General features: G+C 32.8%; 1 protein-coding gene across 10 annotated transcripts in view; it reads left to right on the forward strand.

Moving 5' to 3' along the window:
• Positions 1-24,372, forward strand: part of LOC120417548 (kinase D-interacting substrate of 220 kDa) — a 75,596-nt gene that overhangs the window by 23,672 nt on the left and 27,552 nt on the right. For 8 of the 10 annotated variants that reach the window (XM_039579639.2, XM_039579635.2, XM_039579637.2 and 5 more), the window contains exon 2: positions 22,688-22,819. In XM_039579639.2, the coding sequence (XP_039435573.1) occupies positions 22,709-22,819 (111 nt within the window). In that variant the 5' untranslated portion in view covers positions 22,688-22,708. Of the gene's footprint in view, positions 1-9,952; positions 10,172-10,414; positions 10,608-17,056; positions 17,411-22,687; positions 22,820-24,372 lie in introns of those variants that run through there. The other 2 variants (XM_039579636.2, XM_039579638.2) reach the window with 2 other exon arrangements.

The following is a 24,372-nucleotide window of genomic DNA, read 5'->3' on the forward strand; positions in this document are numbered from 1 at the left end:
TTGCGAATCGAGGAACTACGGATCTTTTGACGTAAATGGTCATTTCTTTTTCAAATCGCGATTTCTATCCTATTTGTATATCAGTTCATAAATTTTTATTGTTTTTGATAGAAGTAGTACTACAACAGTTAAAGGAACGTTTAGGGTTGAACATTAAGTTTAGAGGATTTTAGATAAAAGTTTAGATTTTCAATCCAAAGTAGTTAGCAAATGAATATTTGGACTTAAATGAATAATTGAATAAGTTGGACTTATGAATAACACACAACTGTGCATTGATTCTAGAGTCAGATCCATACAGCGTCAATGTTTATTTGGTCGAAGTGTACTAATTCATTGGCAGATCTGATTCTAGTTGTAATGTACGAAAAGACTACTGACGAACGTGACAGGACGAGGGCCCAGTTTAGAGGTTTCAACATCAACGATGTGCGGCTGGACCACCCTCCCAAAAAAAAAAAAAAAAAAAAAAAAAAAAAAAAAAAAAAAAAATATTGAAAAAATGCATTTTTTAATTTTTTAGAAATTCAACCATTTAAATTTGACTAAAATGGGGTCACAGAACTCGAAGTTGGTGTTAAAAGTAAAAATATACAAAAAAACAAGAAAAAAAAATTTTTTGTTCGTGTTTCGATTATGCGAAGTCCCATAAAAACCTTCGGATAATCGAATTTTATTCGTATTCGGATTCGATAATCGAGGCTTCGGATAATCGAGTCTGGACTGTACTGCAATTTTATTGTGAAACTACTTAGTTTTCCTGTCATTCTAAAAAATAACAGCAATGAAAAGTTCAACTTTTCAGCACTTGTATCGAAAAGCAATACTTTTTGCTTCTGTTTTGATACTTATTTTGACGGCAAATAACATTCAAGCGGGAAAACTAACGTTTCACTAAACAAAAAAATATGGCGTTCCCTATGTTTCCCTTTTCAAATAAAACTCTAGAAATATTCTTTCTGCAACTTGTTAATTACCGTCATCAGAGGTGACATTGGGTCTGGGGGTGAAATTGGGTCATACAAATTTCAGTATTTTGTATGACCCAATCTCACCCCCCAGACTCAATGTCACCCCTGATGGCGGTACCAAACTATTAGACCAATTTGTTTTCCTATCTCCCGATAGCAATATTTTCAAATCTATGAAATAAGGTCTAATTTTCTGAAAGGTATTTGACTTAAAATACAAAAAAGTTTTAAATCTAAAAAAATTCAAGAATTATATCTTGAGACATCTTTATATAACTTTCAGAGGTGATATAATTCTAAAATAGTAGTTTATGCAACAAGTTGCAAAAAGAGGATTTTTTCAGCACGAGTCGTACATTTATCCAACGAGGTTCGCCGAGTTGGATAAATACGAAGAGTGCTGAAAAAATCAAGTTTCGCAACGAGTTCCATACAACATTTTTTGCAGTTCCGGAAAACACCCTTTGAGTGAAATTTTAAGTCAAATTTGCATGTATTTTGTCAATAAATCGTTTGAATAAAAAAATGATGAAAAGTGTTAGTGCTGAAAAGTAGAACTTTTCAGCATTTATTTTGAAAATTGTTGCTATTCGATTCTGTTATTTTTGGAACAGAAAAGTAGGCTATTTCGTCGTTCAAGAATGACAGGAAAAGTAAGTAGGTTCACGACGGAATTGCAAAAAAATAATTTTTGGTCAATTTTACATGCATCAAAAATTAAACCATCCACATTAACGACCCCCGGGTCTTGTGTGGTCTCTATTGCAAGTTTCTGCTCGAACCTAGGAGTCCGAAGGCTTGAATGGGGAGAGCACCCAAACCTCTTTCTACTCCAAGGAACCTTCTACCCCAGTGTTTGAACTGACGACCTTTGGATTGCGAGTCCAACCGCCGCCAGCCATTCCACCGGAGTAGGCTTGGTTTGGTGTGTTGTTTGTACTTATGGCATGGAGATGACTCCCACACCTGGAATGACTTAACGGCCTAACAACCAAGGCCGGGACCGACATTTTACTTCCTCATCCGATGGAAGGTTGGAGCAGATGGGAATCGAACCCAGAATTATCCGCTTACAAAGCGGACAGCGTAACCATTCGGCCACGCACTGCCACATGCATGAAAACCTTTAATTCGACCAACATGCAATCCCTCCCAGAATTCAACCCTGTTTTTCAATCAGCTGTTCTAGCTTGTTTGGATTGTCCAGCATGCAGCCGCGAACTGTTTATTGAATTTTTATTCTCCCAATTTCTCTCCTTTTCTCTCTCTCAAACCATCATGTCAGTCAGCTGTGTTCTTCCCGAGAGAGCAAAACTCATTTCTCACCTGCAACAAAAAGCTGTGTACGATGGTCAAGGAGGTACAACCTGTGGTATTGTTGCACTACAATCGCGGCAACATCCGCCTTTTCGCGCTCAGCTGATTTCCTCTTGAAGTCCCAGCTGACGCTGGTTGTCGCGCGTCAATCTCCTTCCCACATAGAAAAATGGGCGGAAAATGGCCAAAAAGCGGGGACGTTTTGCCTGAAAGCGGGCCCGATTTTCAGCACGCTTTTTCCCCTCGTTGTGGCCTTTTTCGTGCCAGAATGCAACATTTAGGCGGGCGTTACGCATTTTGGCCGCTGTGTTACGCCCGTCTGTGGCACGCTTTTGGGCCCGTTTTGACCACGATAACGGGCAAAAAAACGATGGCGGAACGGGGCACATTTTGGGGGTGCTTCTTCTTCTTTAGTATTTCCGGATTCAGTTTAGAGCGGTTAGGGTGATCAATACAAATAGGGTGACAAAAAAACAAAACAGATTAAAACGTTTATTCAAAGAATTCTTAAAATTACAATAAAAGCCAATAAACCTATTTAAAACTAGCTTATATAAATAAAAGTTGAATTAATATGTTTAAATAAATTTACTAAATTTGATAAACTTATTTTACAAAAGTAACCAAAATAGTTTCAATAACTTTAAATTAGTTGTAATTATTAAAATTTAGTTGAAGTTAGGTAAACTTTGTTAAATTAAGGTAAATTTAGATTAATTGAGTTAAATGTCAAGTTTAGTTTAATGTAGTTAAATACAGTTGAATTTAGTATATTTTAGTTAAATTTATTTTAATTAAGTTGAATTGAGTGAAATTGATGTGAATTAATTAAAATCTAGTTGGATTTGATTAAATTTAGTTAAACTTATTTAAATTTAGTTACAATAAGAATAATTTAGTTAAATTTAGATATATTTAGTTATGAATTAAGTTAACTCAAGTTAAATCAAGTTTAATTTAGTTAAATAGAGCTAAATAAAGTTAAATGAAGTTAAATTAAGTTAAATAAAGTTAAATAAATTCATATGAATTTAGTTAATTCAAGAAAAATTAATAAGTTAAATTAAGTAAAATTCAGGAAAATAATATTAAATTTATTAAAATTTAGTTAAGTTTCGTTTAAAATTAGTCAAATGTAGTTAAATTCAGTTAAATTTAATTTAATTCAGTTAAATTTAGGTAAATACAGTTAATTTTAGCTAAGTTTTGTTAATTTTGGTTAAATTTAGATAATTTTAGATAACTTCAGTTATAGTAAACTAATTTTAGTTGAATTCAGTTAAACTAAGACAAATATAGATAAATTTGTTAAATTTGTCTAAATAGAGTTAGATAAGGTTAAATTTTACGAAATCTGATTGAATTTTTAATTTATTTAGCTAATTCAATTAAGTTAAATTGACTTAAATTTAGTTAAATTCATTTAAAAAAATTTAAATTTTGTTAAATTTAGTTAGATTTAATTAAAACTAGTTACATTTAGTCAAAATAAGTCAAATTAGTTAGATAAGTAAAATTTAATTAAGTTTCGTAAAATTTAGCTTAATTTATTTCAATTTAGTTAAATTTAGTCAACTTTAGCAAAATTAAATAAAATTTAGTTGAATTGAGTTAAATTGAGTTATATTTAGTTAAATTTAGTTTTATTTAGATGAATTTATTTAAATTTAGTTAAATTTAGTAAAATTCAGTCGAATTTAGTAAGATTTAGTTAGATTTAGTCAAAATAAGTAAAAATTAGTTAGATTAAGAAAAAATTAATAAAGTTTCGTAAATTTTCACTTAATTTATTTCAATTTAGTTACCTTTGGTTAAATTAAGTTATATTAAGTTGAAATCAGTTTTATTAAGTTAAATTGAGTTATATTTAGTAAAAATAAAGTTAGTCAAATTCAGGTAAATTTAGTAAGAATTAATTAAAATAAGTTAAATTTAGTCAAAATATCGCTTAATTTATTTCAATTGAGTTAAATTTAGTTTAACTTAGTTAAATTTAGTAAAATTTACTAAAATAGAGTTATATTTAGTTAAGAAAAGTTGTGTTTAGTAAAACTTAGTTAAATTTAGTTAACTTAAGTTGAATTTAGTAAGATTTAATTAAAATTATTTGAATTTAGTTACATTTAGTTGAAATAAGTAAAATTTAGTTAGATTAAGTAAATTTCAATTAAGTTTCGAAAAACTTCGCATAACTTATTTATTTTTTTTTGAATTTTGTTATTTTTGGCTAAATTAAGTTAAAATTAGTTAAATTAAGTTAAATTCAGTTAAATTGAGTTATATTTAGATACACTTAGTTAAATTTAATTATATTTAGTTAAACTGAGTTCAATTTAGTTAAATTTATTTGAATTCAGTTAAATGTAAGTAATATAGTTAAATTAAGTTAAATTTATTTAAATTTAGTTAAATTTAGTAGAATATAATAAAGTTTATTCAACAAAATTAAGTTGAATTTAGCTAAATTGATCAACATTTGTTTTAATTCAGTTATTTTTTATGCAGTGAGTCAAATTTAGTTTTATTAAGTGAAAGTAGGTTAATTAAGTTAAATTATGCAAATTAAATTAAATTCAGTTAAATATAGTAAAATTTAGTTAAATTTTGTAGAACAATGTTAAATTTAGTTGAATTAAGTTCAGTTTAGTTAAATTTAGTCGAATTAAGTTCTATTTAGATAAATTTGCAAAATATCCATTTAATTTTGCTGAATTAAGTTAAATTATGTAAATTCAGTTTAATTATGTAAATTTAATTGAATTTACTCAAATTATGTAAATTTAATTAAATTTAGTTAAATTAAGCTTAATTAAGTAAAATTCATTTATATTTAGTAAAATTCAGTTAAATTTTGCTGAGTTAAGTTCAATTTTGTTGTATAAAGTTAAGTTTAGTTGAATTTAGTCGAATATATATAAATTTATGTAATTTAGTTGAGTTTATTTAAATTTAGTTAATTTTAGTTCAGTTTAGTTTAATTCAGTTGAATATTTTTGAATTAAGTCCAAATTAGATAAATTTAGTTAAATTAAGTTAAATTTGGTTATAATTAGTTAAATTTTGTTTAATAATTGGACAAATCGTTAAATTAATTCGACAAAATTTAACTCAATTTTAATATATCTAACTGAATTTTATTGAATTTACATAGTTTAACTAAATTTACATAATTTAACTTAATTAACTTAATTTAGCTTACTTTGACATAATTAAACTAAATTTGACTAAATTCATAAAAAATAACTAAATTAAAATAAATGTTGATCAATTCAACTAAATTCAACATAATTTTGTTAACTAAATTTTTTAACATTCTACTACATTTAACTAAATTAAAATAAATTTAACCAAATTTAACCTAATTTAGCTAAATATAAGTAACTTTAACTGAATGTATTTAAATATAACTAAATTTACTTCATTGTACTAATTTGAACTTAATATGACTAAATTGAGCCAATGTTAGCTAAATTGATATAAATTATGCGATGTTTTACGAAACTTGATTAAATTTAACTCAATCTAACTAAATTTTACTTATTTTAACTAAATGTAACTAAACTCAACTAAATGTAATTGAATCTTATTAAATTCAATTGAATTCAACTAAATTTAACTAAGTTTAACTAAACATAAATAAATTTAACTAAATATAGCTCAATTTACCTAAATTTTACAAAATTTAACTAAGTTTAACTAAATATAACTATTTTTTTGTAAATTGAAATAAATTTTCGAAATATTACGAAACTCAATTAAATATTACTTAATCTAACTAAATTTTACTTATTTTGACTAAATGTAACTAAATTCAACTAAATTTTATTAAATTTAACTATATTTAACTAAATTTGACTAAGTTTATGTCAATTTAACTTTTTCTATCTAAATTGACCTAAATATAACTCAATTAAAGTCAATTTAACTTAATTTAACTAATTTTAACCTAATATAACTTAATTTAATCAAAGTTAACTAAATTGATGAAACGATATTTTACGAAACTTAATTAAATGTTACTTAATCTAACTAATTTTCACTTATTTTGACTAAATATAACTAAATTCAACTAAATTTAATCAAATCAACCTAAATTTTACTAAATTTGACTAAATCTAACTAAATTTAAATAAATCTTACTTAATTCAACTGTATTTAACTAATTTTTACTAAATATAAATAAATTTAACTTAATATAACTCAATTTAACTAAATTTTGCTAAATTTAACTAAATTGAAATAAATAAAGCGCAATTTTTTGAAACTTCATTAAATTTTACTTAATTTGCATAAATTTGACTTATTATGACTAAATGTAACTAATTTTAATTATTTTTTTAGTCAGTTTTAGTCAATTTAACTTAATGTAACTAATTTCAACTTGATATAACTTAATTTAGCCAAAGTTATCTAAATAAACTAAGCGATTTTTTTTACTAAATTCAACTAAATTTAATTAAATCTTACTGAATTTAACTAAATTTCACTTAATTCAAACAAATTTTATTAATCTTACTTAAATTAAATAAATTTCACTAAATTTTGCTAAGTTTAGCTAAATATAACTAAATTTAACTATATATAGCTCAATTTAAGTCAATTTAACATATTTTCACTAATTTTAACTTAATATAACTTAATTTAGCCAAAGTTAACTATATTGAAATAAATGAAGCGAAATTTCACGAAACCTAATTAAATTTTATTTAATCTAACTAAATTTTACTTATTTTAACTAAATATAACTAAATTCAACTAAATTTAATAAAATTTTAATGAATTTAACTAAATTCAACAAAATTCTACTTAATTTAACTGAATTTAACTAAAGATAACTGATTTTAATTGAATTTAACTAATTTTAACTAAAATAATCTAAATTTAACTAAGTTTATCTAAATTGAAAGAAATTAAGCGAAATATTACGAAACTTAATTAAATTTTACCTAATCTAACTAAATTTAACTAAATCTGACCAAACTTAAGTAAATTTAACGAAATCTAACTAAAACCAACTAAATATGACTGAATTTAACAAAATTCAACTAAATGTAATTAAATTTAACTTAATTTAACTAAATTGAACTAAATTTAACTTAATTTAACTAAGTTTAACTAAATATTGCTCAATTTAAGTCAATTTAACAAATTTTATTTTAATATAACTTAATTTAGCCAAAGTTAATTTATTTGAAATAAATTAAGCGAAATGTACTTAAATTGAACTAAATTTACTTAAATTGAACTAAATTTAATTAAATTCAACTAAATTTTACTAAATTTAAATAAATTTTACTAAATCTAAATAAATTCAACTAAGTTCAACTATATATAACTAAGTTAAGTTGAATTAAGTTCAATTTAGTTAAATTTAGTAAATTTAATCAAACTAATAAATATATATTTAATAAAGTTAAATTTAGATAAATTTTGACAAATTAAGGTCAATATCAATATATTTAAAATAAAAATATTTAAATTAAGTAAATTAAGTTGAAATTATTTAAATTTTGTAAAATTTATTTAAACCAGGTTAAATTTGGTTAAATTGTGTAGATTTAGTTGAATTATATAAATTTAGTTAAATTATGTAAATTTAATTTACTTTAATTATTTAAATTTAGTTAAATTAAGCAAAATAAGTAAAATTCATATAAATTTAGTTAAATTCAGTTAAATTTTGTTGAGTTATGTTCATTTTTGTTGTATAAAGTTAAATTTGGTTGAATTAAGTTCAATTTGAAAATTGAATTAAGTTTCATTATGTATAATTTAGCTAAATTTAGTAGAGTTTTGTAAAATTCAGTTGCATTAAGTTCAATAAAGTTAAATTTAGTCAAATTTAGATGAATGAAGTTCAATTTGGATATATTTGAAAAAAAAATGAATTAAGTTCAATTTAGTTAAATTATATAAAATTCTGATAAATTTAGATGAATAAGCTTGATTAAGTTAAATTTTATAAAATTCAGTTAAATTTGTTGAGTTAAGATCAATTTAAAATAATTTAGTTAAATTAGGTAAATTATGAAAAAATTAGTAAAATTTAGTTTGTGTATCTACGGTTTTTTATATTTTTAGTTTTGTAATTCTCGTATTTTTGTATTCTGAATTTTTGTATGTTAGTATTTTGTGTTTTCGTATTCGTTTTTTTATGTGTTCTTTGCGTTTTTTTAAATTGTTTGTGTTTTTTAATTATAGTGGTGTATTTTTATATTTTCTTTTGTGGTTTTAGATTTTATGTTTTCCCTTCTCTTTTTGTGTGTTTTTGTTTTTTTTTTTTGTTTCACTTGACTGTTGATGACCGGATTTGGGTTATTCGTGAGCCCAGTTAGGAAGGAACGGGAACCACACGCTTCGTTTTGAACTCGTCGCGAACTCGCCACGGCGAGGACGCTCCCAGGGAGGAGAACCCGAGGGTCACGTTGGGCAGCTTGGTACGGTCTGGGACGTCGAATTGAGGGGACGTTGCTGCATGACACACTCGAAGAGGAGATTCACTTTGTTGGGCGGACGCGGTATTGAGGACGAAATGATGAGGGGTTTCACGTTTGCGGGTTCCTCGGTGCGGTCATTGTCGTCGGGAGACGTTTTACAGCGGGTTGCGGTTGACGTTTTGCTGAAATAAGTGAAATAGTCAGTAATCTAGGGTTTAACTTATGTAAATCTGTAACTCACCATCGCCTCAGCTGCTGCTTCTCCGGTCCTCCCCCAAATCTTCTGCACCCCAATCCGGTTCATACTGGTGCCGAAAATGGCAAACGTCAGCGACGTCTTCTTCACCGGCGTAACCCGCTTCCCGCGAGACGGAATTGAGCTCCCCAGCCTTCAGTTTCCGATTCTTGCTCCATTCCGACAACACGGGCAACGAGAACTGTTGCAGCTTGTCCGCGTCCAGTTGTATGAGGTGGGCAAAACGGTTCCCTGGCGGACGTTCTTGGAAATCAGGTAGGAGTCGTTGCTGTGGGAGAGACGCGGGGAAAGTGAGGTTAGGTGGTGGTCGTTTTGTGATTTTGTGGGGATCTTACCGTTCAAGAAGTGTGATCACGTCATCTACGATGGTTCCGGGCACGGGGTTCCCGGAAAATCAAACTGGTTGACTGATTGCTTTTTCGCGGCGTTAACCGCTGGAATTTCGATTGGATCACTGGGGGTCTTCGGCGCCGGAATTCTTACACCGCGGGCCCGGGTACTTTTATCGTTGGGTGGACGACTTCTGGTTCGAGGAAACCGGGGAAACGCGGCCGGGGGAACTTCGGAACGCGTCCCGGAACGTTCGCGAGCTTTTGTTGTTGAAGCTGGTGATGCACTCAACACGTGTAAATGAAAATTTTTGACAGTTGCTGGTCGCGTTACGAAATGGGACTGTGTGCGTGAGAGCGGCAAAGAGCAAATATGTTGGTGTGCGTGTGCAAACAAAAATATTTTTTTAAGGATTGTGTCTAGACTAAAGGCGTCTTAACTGGCACTGGCGATGCCCGATAATCGCCCGCTCCCCCCCCAAAAGTTAGAGTGGGTTTGCAAGTGTCACGTCGCGCTCGTGAGACGTGAGACGGCGTCGCGACGCTGTGAGCGAACGCGAGCACGCGCTCGCCCTGTCCGCCGATGTTTATTTGCATTTTTAAACATAAAACTTGGGTGAGACTGAGCCGCGACCTGCATTAGCGTAAGAGCGGGCGATCCTGGCGATCGTGTTTGTCGCGGCGTTCGTTCGCGAGTTTTTCCGCGGGCGCGTTTGATCTTTGGTCGGTCGTGCTTTGAAGTGTTTCAGCTGGATCTCGTCAATCCAATTTCCACACAGGAAGAAGCAAGAGTGAAATTGGCCGTTTCTTCGTGGGGCCAAAGCAAACATGCATACGCACGGCAGCGGTTGGCTCGTAAAAGTATGCAATCGGAGTGCCTGAAGAAGCTATTAGTGTTGCTGCTGCTGCTGTTGGTGTTTCTGCAATTTCTCCTCAACTGTGGAGTCCCCACTGATATCTAATTGTCCTGCATGCCACCCTGAAGCTGAAGTGTGTGTATGTTTCTATGCTTAATTACATGGATGCCAGCTTTGCGCCCGGATGTCGCCTGAAAGTGATCGTCAACAGCTCAGTTCAAGCAATTACAGCAAAGAAGTTACAGCTCCGGAATGACCTGGCATCATGAGAGTTGTGTGCAGAATTGCAGTGCAGTGTTGTGTACCTTTGTTCCTTCTTGAGGCAGCTGTTCATTATACCTCTTCGGTGAAGATTAATTACTCACTCTATCAAGCGGTTGTGCGCGCGATGTGGCTGTGAACTTCAGGATACTGTGAGCCTGTGCTTGTGTAAAATTCGAGTAGGTGGATTAATCGAAAGACGGTGGAAATTCATGGAATGTGTTTGCATAAAGGTTATTTTCGCGCGAACAAGATTTCGCTCTCCCTGACAAAACGCAGTTGTTCGTATCGTATATCATCGTGCGAGATATGCGATATTCTGGTGATGAGTAACGTGGGTTTGTTTTGTGAAATTGAGATGAAAATCGGGTGGGGTAAGGTGAAGAATATCTTCCAGAAAAACGGTGATGAATTTTCTACGCATCGGAGAACGACGCTTTACATACCTGTTCTAGTAGAGGAGTATAGTTTAATTTTGCAATGTTTTTGTCATCGACACGTGGACACCGTTGTCGGTTGTCGGTGCTTGGTGTTTGAAGGCATTGTTGACTGTTTTTGGAAGAATGTTTTGGAACAAGTTTGTGCAATGCAGTTTGGAGAAGTCGCTAGGGTTAATTACTTCTAGTACTATTTTCTTCGATGAACCCAATTTCACGAACAGATTCAAATTGATCATGTTGTGTTTTCCACACTTTAATTTATAATCGAAGAAACTTCTCTCCGTTAGTTTCAACTTACCCAGTTCTTTCTAAAATGCCGATATGACCGATTCTTTCGTGACGGGACAACGTTTGTACGCATATGTTTTCAGTTTTTTGCTGTGGGAAAAGTTACCAACATTTATACAAATTTGGAAAGTACATTAAATTTCCTATAAGATTCACTCCAGCAAACATTAAAAAAAACAAAGTTTAAGTCAAGTGAGATACAAATGTAGCGTGACGGGACAACATCGTACAATTGGATCATTTTGATTTTTATACACAAACGTGAAAAACTCTGCTCTCCTAGTAAGTTTTTGAAAAAACCTTTTTCTACAGTTGTTTCTAAAATGAAAAACGAAGATTTTGCTTCCTGGATCACTCAATTTCGTCAAATTTTGTTGATTTGACAGGTACTTCTTTTCGTGACGGGACAACGCAGATATTTTGCAAAAGAGGGTTTTGCTCGCGTTGTCCCGTCACGAAATGAAGCAATTGTGAAAATCTCTACTGACTAGTCAACTTTAGCTAATTTAGGGTCGCTGAGCTCGAATATGACTCCTAGAATACTCCAAAGTATTCAGGGAATGTGCAATCCAAGATGGCGGCCAATATGGCGGTGCCAGAATATTCGATATTTTATAAAGAAATGTAACCGGCAATAAACAGGTCAAATTCAACAAAGGGTTGCTGAACTCGAATATGAGCCCTAGAATATTCCAAAATACTCAGGGAATGTGCAATCCAAGATGGCGGCCAATATGGCGAAGCTAAAAAATTTGATTTTTTTTTTCAGATGTGTAACAGGCAATCAACGGTTCAAATTTAACTAATTTAGGGTCGCTGAATTTGAATATGTACCATAGAATACTCCAAAGTACTCAGGGAATGTGCAATCCAACATGGCGGCCAATATGGCGAAGCTAAAAAAATGATTTTTTTTCAGATATGTAACAGGCAATCAACGGATCAAATTTAACTAATTTGGGATCGCTGAACTTGAATATGAGCCATATAATACTACAAAGTATTAAGGTAATGTGCAATCCAACATGGCGGCCAATATGGCGAAGCCAGAAAATTTGATTTTTTTTTCAGGGTTGTAACAGGCAATCAACGGGTCAAATTTAACAAATTTGGGGTCGCTGAACTCAAATATGAGCCATATAATACTCCAAAGTAGTGCAATCCAAGATGGCGGCTAATATGGCGATGCTAGAAAATTGAATTGCATTCCCTGAGTACTTATTTATTTATTTGTCACTGTATTTGGCATTATGCCGCACAGACTGTTCTAAGGACTTAAGAATATTCTAAGGATTATAATCGAGTTCAGCATCCCCAAATTAATTAAATTTGACCTGTTGATTGCCTGTTACATTTCTGTATAAAAATTTCCAATATTCTAGGTTCGCCATCTTGGCCGCCATATTGGATTGCACATTCCCTGAGTACTTTGGAGTATTATATGGCTCATATTCGAGTTCATTGACCCCAAATTAGTTAAATTTGACTAGTTGATTGAACTTAAAAATCCTTCTCTGGTGGTTTTTCCATTCAGCCGCCATATTAGACGCCATCTTGAATATCTCAATTCCCTTTGAGACTCAGGAAAATTAACAGGCAAATTTGGATCCAGGAGGGTCGATTTAGTCTAGATCGATCAAAAACTGGCCTGTTACACGATTTGCTTCTAGACACGACAAATGAGCACCTTTTTTTGAATTCGTGCCTTGACCAAAAAATTGGCGTGACGGGACAACGCAAACTTGCGTCAGTCGTAACTCTGGTTCCTTTTGACCAATTTTCGATTTCTAATAAGCATTTTAAAGGGTTTTTTGAGTACGAAGAGAATCCAAAATATGATGCAAATCCGATTTCACGAACTATTGGAAATTAAACAATTGTCATTTTTCGTGACGGGACAACGCTTCTATATACCCCCTTTTTAAATGTCCTGTATAATTTTATACCTACAGAATCTGCTTTTGTCAATAAGAGGGCTTATAAAAGAGTCATTTTACTATAAAATTCCGTTTAGAATGATAAAATATCTGCATTCCATCCATTAATTTGAGCAATTATTTAAAAAAGTTGAGAAAATTAAAAATTTCCAGCGTTTATACATTTTACAACTTCTGCTCACAGATATGTTTAGAATAGGAACTTTGGTGTGGAAATACGTTTTTTGAGTGGTTCAAATTGTTGGAAAACATGGAAAATTATCAGAACCATCCAAAGTTCAACTTGAAAAAATGACTGCTTGGTAAACAAGTGCTAAGAATCGGTCATATAATCAAATTTGAACCGCCCTAATCTTAAATCAACTACCACCCGTCTCCATCGAAAGACAGGTAATGCGGTTGTTAAAATACATTGATTTAGAATGCAATAGTGACAAAAGTGTTTACAACGATTATAATCTGCCAAAATGTGTTAAGCTATAATTGTTAAATTACACAAAATTTTCCAATTCTTTTGATTTCTAGTATGTTTTTAAAGTAGTCGATGGGTTTAACTACAAATTGAGATAAAAGTGTTTATGTCGTCCAAATCGCAAATGCATATGCATTTTCATCACTTTTGAGTTTTTGATGCAGTTTGGTTCTGAAACGTTTGCTCTTTCAGAAGAGCCTAAAACATTCAGTCATTTGTTTTAGAAATCCGGAAAATGAAAAAAAATCTCTCAACTTGTTAAAAATTCTTGGCAAACAAACAACCTCGCCCTTTTTTGTATTTGCCAGTTTCTAAACTCGCAAACAAAGTAAATATATGCAGGCTGAAGTTTCTGCAAACAAATACAGGCAAACAAACAAAGCAAACAAACTGCTAAACTTTCAAAAAGTGCGTGTTTGTTTGTCATAGTCTAATAACTCCTTCATAACTATCTGTGCCAGATTTGACTTTTTCTGACTATTTCAAACATTTTGTTGATTCAAACAAACTAATTTAATTGAAAATTATTTCAAATTAAGAACCGTAAACCGGTAATATTGATAGGATTTCAATGTATTTTTCAAAAAGAACTCATACGGTAAGACTTGTGTAAGAATTTATATTTTTTTATAATATGTATCGGGTAGGCAACAAAATGTCCTTGTTTGCAGAATTGTAATGATTACGTTACTTTTAATAATTGATTTGAAAAAAAAACACATTTAAATGTTTGTTTATCGAAGTTTATTTACTTTTGATAAAATGTTAATGAAGTTTTAGTTAAGTTACTATTCTAAATTCTTTAGAAATATTTTTTTCGTATGAGCAATTCTCTGAGATTTCGATCATTCCATTTTTTTTTTAATTTTTCAATCCGGCTGAAACTTTTTTGGTGCCTTCGGTATGCCCAAAGAAACCATTTTGCATCATTAGTTTGTCCATATACTTTTCCATACAAATACGGCAGTTGTCCATACAAAAATGATATATGAAAATTCAAAAATCTGTATCTTTTGAAGGAATTTTTTGATCGATTTGGTGTCTTCGGCAAAGTTGTAGGTATGGATAAGGACTACACTGAAAAAAATGATACACGGTAATTTTTTTTTGTGATTTTTAATTTCACTTTTTGTCACTAAAACTTGATTTGCAAAAAAACACAATTTTTATATTTTTTTTTTCATTTTCTGATACGTTTCAATGCCAACCTTTCAGAAATGTCCAGAACGGGCAAAAAATCTTTGACCGAGTTTTAAATTTTTGAAAATTGGCCGCAATAATTTTTCAACTTAATTTTTCAATGTAAAACCAAATTTGCAATCAAAAAGTACTTTAGTGAAATTTTGATAAAGTGCACCGTTTTCAAATTATACTTATTTTTAGGTAACTTTTTTTGAAAATAGTCGCAGTTATTCATTTTTTTTAAATTAGTGCCCGAATTTGAAAAAAAAATATTTTTGAAAGGCTGAAAAAATTCTCTCTATTTTGCTTTTTTGAACTTTGTTGCTGTGATACTGCCATGCAAAGATTTAAAAACAGGAAAATTGATGTTTTCTAAGTCTCACTTAATCAACCCACCTTTTCTAATGTCGATATCTCAGCAACTAATGGTCCGATTTTTAATGTTAAAATATGAAACATTCGTGAAATTTTTGGATCTTTTCGAAAAAAATATTTTAAAATTTTTTGAATCAAGACTAACAACAACAACGAGTGAAATCATCAACCTAAGTTTTCTTTAAAAGAATCCAGTTTTCAATGTTTTTTAAAGATTCAAAATTGATAAAAAAATGGTTTTAAATATTTTTATAATTATTAAGGGTGCACAGCAACGAAGGAAGTTGTTGATTCTTATTCCAAAATTGTCAAACTTACGGACCCAATCCTGCAATAACGGGATTGTAAAATTAATCAAACTTTGTTGTAAATTACTTTGTGGACAGTACTTTAGGGGATGAATAAAAAAAATATTTCGATAGTACCTGTAGTTTTGAAGATACTAAAATGTCTGTAACAAAAATCTGGGTGCAAAAGCTCTGGTTGATGTGCACCGTTAATACCTAAATGTACTGTTACACATAAATCGGCACTTTTATCTAAAAAATCTAAATTATTCGCTCTACAGCATTGCCTTGGCGTTCTCGGTTGCGAGATTCCTACTCGAAACTACTTTTATATTGTTTAAGAAAATGTCGGGAAGGCGTAGTTTACCAATTTCGCAATAAAAAGGATATTTTCTGCTCTCCGGCACTTTTCCAATAAACTATGTTCTAATTTATTTTGTGTGTTTACGTTTCCATCAGGGAGATCTTCCAGTTATACCAGTTATTTCTCAAAAAAAAAAAAAAAATCACGCTATAATTGTTATTTGTAATTTATTCTTCGGATTCATGTTCTTTGATACACTGTGAAAAAAACTCAAGATATGTAATATGTAAAATAGCAAGTACCGATATTTGTTCACTTTTTATAATATTTTTTAATAATTTTGTGCTATTTTTGAATCAAACCAAATAACCAAAATGTTTTGATCTGTGCACCTTCCGTCAAAATATTATCGACAGATTTGTACTCATCCCGCGTTGCGGCACACTTCATCGGAAATAAGCTCAGAATACCAAATAGGTCAAACGTAGTTTTTTGCCTTCACCAAAAAGTGCCTAAATTTACATAACGCTAGACAAAGAACCCCGTGACTGTCGGATTCGATAGCATAATCGATCTACCTTTATTGAGAATCGATTTTGAAGAAAAAGTATACATTCATTCAAGTTTCTACTAAGCTTGTTTTTGTTGAAGTGATAAAGCAAAATCATTGAGCTCAAGGATATTACGGAAGGAGGAGTCATGTGATTTTACCTCTTTTCGTTAAAGCCAATTAAGATCTTTGTGAGCTGTAAAGTCATGACCTGAAAAGAGTTTGGTCAACTATACTGTCTTTGAATCATGAGGAAAGAATTCGTATGAATTTCTCTCGTGTCGTTTATTACTCACATGGAGACACACTTCCAATACTTGCTTTATTCTTGTAATTGCAGTCTTTTGAAATGCTTTCGTTTTAAATTCCAGAGATTTTTTTTTTGAAAACCTCCTATAAACTATTGTCTTTTATATGTTTATAGGACCTAATAAAAAAAAAAAAACTATAAAATTGTTATTTTATCAGTAGTTTAATCAAAACCTGAATTCATGTCATTTTTTTTATTTGCTGAGTTGCAAGACCAGAAATGGGTCCCCTGCTCCTGATTCGCTTTGGGAGGTATTCCCCACTAAGACGTTCATTCGAATTCTCGGAAGAAGTGTCGTTAATCGCGCGTCATAAATATCTCGTATGCGTGAGTCGTTGGGTTTAAATCATAAGAAGTTCTCTGCACGGTACTTCCCCTTCACCGGGGCCATGGTAAAAATTGCAAACACATTCAACGAATTTCCACCAAAAAGAACTCGTGCTTTTCGAGTGAAAGGACAAGTACTAACAAAATCACCCACAGTTCAACAGGCCAAAACTAAGAAGAAGATCAAGAGGAAGTCGTAAAAACGATACAAAGCTTGCCCAAAAACTCCTCATAAATTTTGTGTGTTCCCAAAAAAACTCGCGTGAATGCATCTCAACCGGTGCATCGTACCTGCCAGAACGCAGCTTGAGACTGACCGCACTCGGAACCCTCCAGCACCACCACCACCGCCTCAAGATCCTCATCGAATCGCTGCAGCTTATACGCTTATAATTGCCACCGACCAACTCTACCGCCAAGATGAAGATGATCGGCTACGACGAACTGATTCTGAACGTCCAACGGCTGAAAGAGTACAGCCGCCGGATATCCCGATCGTCGAAAGTGCACGTTAGTTTGAGTCGTTCCACATGCCTTCAGGCTTAAGTCTCTCCCCGAAGTCATGTCCATAGATTATCTCAACCGGCTAGTATGCACTCCACCCTAACCCTAACCCGAGCTGGTGGCGGCGGCGTAGTAGTCGAACTGGTTTCAATAGAAATTATGAATAAATGTTTAGTATATCGGTAATACCGGATTCTTTTACGATACTAATGGTCACGGTCCGCTTCGGCCTTAATCCAGGGCAGGGTCCAGAGTTGGTCCTGCATCCGTAACTGGTCACCACTCCAAAACAAAACAATCATGACCGGTCACCACATTCAAGATCGTGGGGGTGTCACACACTCCCTTTAGATTGCTCTATACTGGGCAGAAAGCAAGTTCTATATAGATATACCAAGTGCTGATTACAGAGACCCACCGGGAGCTTTGATATTCATAAATCAAACACCGTGGTCGGGCGTGCACACACCGTTTAATTGTCGGCTGATGTAAATTTGTAATTGAGATTGATTAAGTGAGTCTGAGCTGTCCCGACAGTGCTGCAGTCTGAGTAAGTTTACTATCGTAGATGTGGTGTGACAGGGAGCATTACTGATTTGTCAATTTAGTCACATCGTATCCCGTTGACACTTTGAATGAAGCTAATGATGTCCTAGGGGGAGCATTTATGCATTGTTAAAAGACACTAAATCAGATTTCAGTTAGCAGTTTGAGCCCTTTACGACAAAGGGAAGTGGGGTAAAACGGGCTTTGAAGTTAAAAAAAATTAAGTGGATCAACGAATCATTCTTTATTGATGGAATAAAAGATTATTTTCAAAACACTTTTTCAATAGGTAATTATCATACACATGCACCAGCCGTACATTTTCCCAACTAATAGGCTAATCGATTTTAAAAGACTTTTCGACCTTGTTTTAAGGAGTAGTTTAACCCTAACTTCTGCACTCTTTATAGTGACGATTTTTGGTCACATTTTGGGTTTTTATGATAATTTTACATAGAAACCCAAAATATGACCAAAAATCGATTTTTTGACACGGGGGGGCAAAATTACATGGAAAAACATATAGTTGGACAATTTTTGAATTTCGTTAGGGTGGTCCCATACACTTTGCCCTTGAAAATTTTCAGCGTTTATAGTGCTAGATCTCCTCTTTCAAATGCAACCTGGCGATTAAAATTTGGCCTGCGCCTTTTCGAGATATTTCAGTTTTAAATTTGCATCTTTTTTACCTTAAAATAGCTGTAACTTTTTCCCCTGAGTCCAAATTGACTTGTCAAAAAATAAAAATGTTCGATTTTTAAAGCTCTAAAACCTGCCTCGAACATCACTTTTCTCTTAAACTTAACCCTGAATTGCTACGTTCAAAAAACTGATTTTTGATGGTTTGCTCAGATGCTTTCTTCAAATTTGGTCGTAGAAGGCGTTGATTGCGAAATAAAATGTTTATGATTTCAACAAAGTTGCTTGGATTGGCGAGTCCAAAAACTTTCTAGAAGACGAAAAAATTCCCAAAAATATTACTGAAGAGTTAGATTTTCTAAATCACCTTAATCGTAAACCACCCTTATTTTGAACCAAACCAAAAGTTGCCCTTTTCCATTTGCAACAACTCTTTTGAAAACATCAAAGCTTCAAAACTTCACAATTTTTCGGCAAATCAATTTTCAATTTTGCGATCCGGACCACTGTGCACTGGTTCACCCATACAAGTCTCCATACAATTTGGGTTTTTAGGGTTATTTTAAGCATCTGTGCAAATTTTGAGCGAAATTGGTTGAGATTAACCCATTGATACCCGAGCTTAAAGTTGGTGAAAATAATGATTTTCATACCAAAATGCCTTTTTTAAATCGCTAATAACTTTCCAAGATCAAGTTTTACAGCTTTTGTATGTTCTACAAAGTTGTAGAGCATTCAATTTCCATTGAGAATCTCACTTTTGGGAATGTTTTAATTGAAGATGAAGCACCGTGCAGGCCAAACCGTCAGAAAATAGGGTTTTCCATACATTTTTTCGATTTTTTCCATACAAACTTTACCTTCAAGTATTAACGGGTAAATGTTGACCGATTTTACTCATATTTGGCCCAGAGCCGTAAAATTTCTCAAGGAACATTATTCAGCTTGTGGAGCGAGGTTTTGAGAAAAAGTTCCATATTTCGGGCACCCTACTGTCCATACAAAAATGGTACGTAAATATTCAAAAATCTGTAACTTTTGAGGGAATTTTCTGATCAAGCCATTGTGTCTTCGGCAAAATTGTAGTTATTGTTGAGGACTATTGAGAAAAAAATAGGTACACGCAAAAAACATATTTGCGATTTTAAAATTAATTTTATTTTCACAAAAACTAAATTTTCCAAAATACGTATTTTTTTGAGATTTTTTTTATATGTTTTAGGGGACAAAAACAAACTTTTGAGCTTTAGAGAAGCATGGTCAAAAAAGCTGACGCCTATTTATTATTTTTTGAACAAAAACATAAAAAAAAACTTGACCAATTTTTTTATGTAAAATTGAATTTGCAATCGAAAAATACTTTACAGTTTTTTTGATAAAGGGCTCCGTTTTCAAGATGTAGCCAACGACTATTTGCAGTTTTTTTATTTTCAAAATTGGTGGCCATGAAAATTTAAGAAAATTTGGTATAAAATTGTCTAAGAGACATTGGAGATTGGACCTCTGGTTGCTGAGATACAGTGGCTTAAAGAAAAAGAAACAGAAAAATTTAAATTTCACCCAAACAAACAAGTTTCACCCAAACAACCTACCATTTTCTAATGTCGATTTCTCAGCAACTAATGGTCCGATTTTCAATGAAACATTCGTGAAATTTTTCGATCTTTTCGAAAACAATATTTAAAAAAATGAATTAAGACTAACATTTTAAAAGGGCCAAACATTCAATATTACGCCCTTTTAAAATGTTAGTCTTGTTGAACCTCGTAGGATAAATGTACGAATCGTGCTATAAAAATCATCTTTTTGCAACTTGTTGCATGAAGGGAGCGTTCTTTTATTACGTAACTCAGTTAGGGGGGAGGAGGAGTGTCGGCGTCTGTTATGAAATGTTACGAAAATTGGGGGGGGGGGGGTGTGATGAAAAATTATGTTACGTAACACAACATTTTCATATATGCACTCATACAAATTTGCAAAAAGACCTAGTGTTACGCGTTACAAGGGTGGTATGGAGGATCGCTCATCTGTTACGATTTGTTACGAATGGGGTCAAAAATCCAAAAAAATGCGTTACGTAATAAAATAACGCTCCCAAAGTAGTATTTTGCAGCTGCAGCTGCAGCTTTTACTCCTTATATTTTAAGCATAATTTACCGATGTTTTTAGGATAAAGAAAAGTTTTTTAAGAATTCAAACTATGGCAATGTGATTTAAAAAGTAAACCAGAAACCATTACTACAGTCTGTCCGTCTTTGGTTGGCGTTCTTAACTCACCGCACCATTAAAGAAACGTTTTTGCTCTGGCTAAAACCATTTCTAGACCGCACTAGTTTCAACGGCTTAGCCGTAATTGGGCATTTTGGCGATACCAGACCGTATCAAAATGAGATCAGATGCAAAGAACGCGGCGTCACACAGATCGAAATGCACTTGAATCTGCACAACTCGAAGAAGAAAAGCGAAAAAAAAACTGCATCACGAACCACCAAGGTGGTCGACCATGCTGGACGGACAGTTGAACTGCAAAACTTCACCAGATTAACAGGATTTGAGATTACATCAGCTAGACCGAGGTACTCTGACTACTGCATTTCCATATTAGTTGGAAGCGGTTAATCGCGTGGAATAGTGTCGAGGTGCTGCTACCAGGCTGCAAATCTGTGTGTGGCATTGAAATTCTAAGATAGCGGTTCTTTGCCGGTTGCAAAAAGTGCCGTGGATGCTGTGGGTACTCCTTCTATAGCTTGTAGCAGCGACTACTAAACAAGAAGTAAACTGCTGAGTTGACCCAATGCACGTGCCATTATTTGGTTTACTTTATTTCACTTGGCACGAGATGGATGAGTCAATTAGGGGTGGCGACCGGTGTGCGTGACTACTGGTTGGCTCATTATTGATTGTTATACCTTGAGTAAACAAACGATCGACGGTAATTGACATCGTAAATATCCCGATGCTACACTGTCGAAGCATTGCACCGGTGTCGGTGACAGTAATTTCTCTCGACAACACACAATTTGGACTTTTCCGCCCAGGGTTGGAACGGAAATGGAAAAAATGGGCCGACATTGAACAAGCTGTGTTAATTATAAAAAATTTAACAGAAGCTGTAGCTGAGGTGGCTTTTCAAAATTAATTTTACAGAATTGGAAAATTAAATTTTAAGATGACATATTGGCTAGCAACATATCGATAGCAAATATTATCATTGAAAGTTTAATTTGTGTAATGTTTGAGACTAATCATGGCTTACGTGTTTAAACCGAAATAGTAAGTAATTAAAAAATAGTTTGCAGTTGATTTCTAAACAATCCTGTTTGAAACTGATACCTAGCATGAAATTAAATGTTGTATGATCTGTTATAGTGTCTATCAGGCCGGCTAGAAGCCAAACTTTAATACTGTATCCCAACCAAGTTGTGCTTTCTCGACTCGCAGTCGTTATCTATGCGTTTTCTCTTTGCAATTAATTCATTACTTATACACAAGTCCACAATTATCGCACACACACCCAAGAAGGTTAATTACTTCGTCCAATATCTTGTTTTTGGCTTGCTCGCTGTTTAGAATAGAGTGTCGTCTATCCTGTTTCAAGGTACCTACGGAACAACCGCCTGGATCCTCTTCGATGTTCGTTCCAGTTGTTCTCTTTACAGCTTTGTAGTCTCTCCTCTTAGTCTTATATAGTCTCCATAGTATGCGTTTCAATGTGATTTGGAGTCGTGACAAAAACATCAACCTGTATTACCAATTCAAAATTCGATCCCCCTTCTACGATAACTTATTGTGATTCTTTTCCAAAGATCCCCTTACACACCAAGATGAATCTGATCACTACCCACTTACTTGAATTTTCTGTTTTGATTTGTTTTATCTGCTGGCCAATACTACTACCGCTACTACTACCTCTACTACTACTAACTGCTGTGTTTTTTTCTGCTGCGCAGATGTGCCAGTCGTTTGACTTATCTGAGTTACGAACGCGTTTAGTTTTCCGCGAAGATCTGCCGATCGTTTGTGTCCTTTCCCGGCAATCACTAACAGCGTACTTCTTCCTTTTCTTCCTTTCTTCACGCACATGTCCTGTGTGGTTAGGCCTTGAATCGGTGCGATTCAATGGGCTCGCTGAGTCATCGCACTCTGCTACAGTATCTGGATTCGGACGATCTAGTCGGGCTCAAGTCGTTCCTGGGGACGCGCCAGCTGCAGGTCGATGACCGGGATGAGGTGAGTTTGGGTGATTTTTTCAATTGTGAACGGTTCAAGTAATCAAGAGTGATAACATTATACACGGGATTTGAACATGTACTACCTTGCGGCTCTTTTTTACAAAACGCACAAATCTCGGATGAGTTTTCAAAAAGCCGTAAGAGCCACCGTGACCTCCGACACTAATTTTCGTTTTTCTTCAAATTGAAACAATAATTCATTTGTTTTTAGTTTAGGGCACTTGAAGGACGTGTAAATGAACAATCTACATCATTTTTGAAATTGGTTTATCGTAAGCAGGTCGAATACCGATGCAGATATAATCTACAACGAAGACTACAAAATGCCATAAGAAAGATAATTCAAATCTCAAGACAACGCAAAGGTAGAGTTTCTCTATAGAGGCATGTTCGATCCAGGTTCGAATCTCGTATCGTGTGATCAAGATTTTATGTTTATCAAGATTGACGATACCTCTGACATCGATAGTCAAAAGACAAAGTTCTGCTAATTGATGTAATCATGGTGCATGTTAGTTCACAGTAAAAAAAAAAACATGGTAATATAACACTTGAGAAGGGGTACATCTTTTATGTCAGAAAAAATGTGTAATTTTACCTCTGAAAATGTGTAATTTTACCACCTTTCTGGTGTAATGTCACTTTTGCAGTCTAAATTGAGGTAAAATTACATCATGAAAGAGGAATTGTTGAACCATTCAAATTTACACAAACTTGTGTTTATACTGCCGTTCTACACATAATTGTCCCATGTAATGTATACTATTAGAAAAACACATAAAATCTAGTACTTTGTTCGGAAACAGATTGAAAACAACACCAAGTCTGTTTTTCCCATCGTAACTAGAGGTGAGCAAAAAAAGAGCGAGCCGCTCAAAGAGCCAGTTCACTAAAAAGAGCAAACGAACCATGGCTCACAAAAAAAGAACCGTGGTTTTTTTTACACTCCGTTCTTTTGAAAGAACCGTTCCGAGAAGGAATGATTTTCAAACTTGTTATAAATATAATTTGTTTTTTTGTTATAAATATAATTATATAATAATTTATATCCAACAAATGGTAGGTTTAAATTTGTTTAAGAGAATTGAAAATACAATTTAAAATATTTCAATGCTAATAAAAAAATTAACCCAAAATTGTCCCATTGTATACTTTTTCAAGTACTTTAGTACCTTAGAATAAAAAACGGCAGGTTAAAGAGAGGCTATTTCCCAACATTATCAGAGCTGAATCGTCATATTTCATTGGGGTGTCTATTGCAACTTTCTCATCAATATATATTGAAAGACTTTAAATAGCATTTATTACCATTTTTGAACAACACTCAAAAAGTTTTAAAACTCATATTTTCAGTTTCGTACTTTTCTTTAAAATTCCAAAAGTAAAAGATTTTCTCAAGGATTTTCTAAACAAAATGAAAAATATTTTTCATTGTATTACTGATCGTACATGAAAATATAACTCGAACACAAATTTGAGCATTACAACTTGCCTAACTTGTAAAATATTACCAAAAATCTACTAAATAACTTAGAGATTTTGGGAAAAAAT

This window comes from Culex pipiens, chromosome 2 (assembly GCF_016801865.2).
Source record: "Culex pipiens pallens isolate TS chromosome 2, TS_CPP_V2, whole genome shotgun sequence".
Lineage (NCBI taxonomy): Eukaryota > Metazoa > Arthropoda > Insecta > Diptera > Culicidae > Culex > Culex pipiens.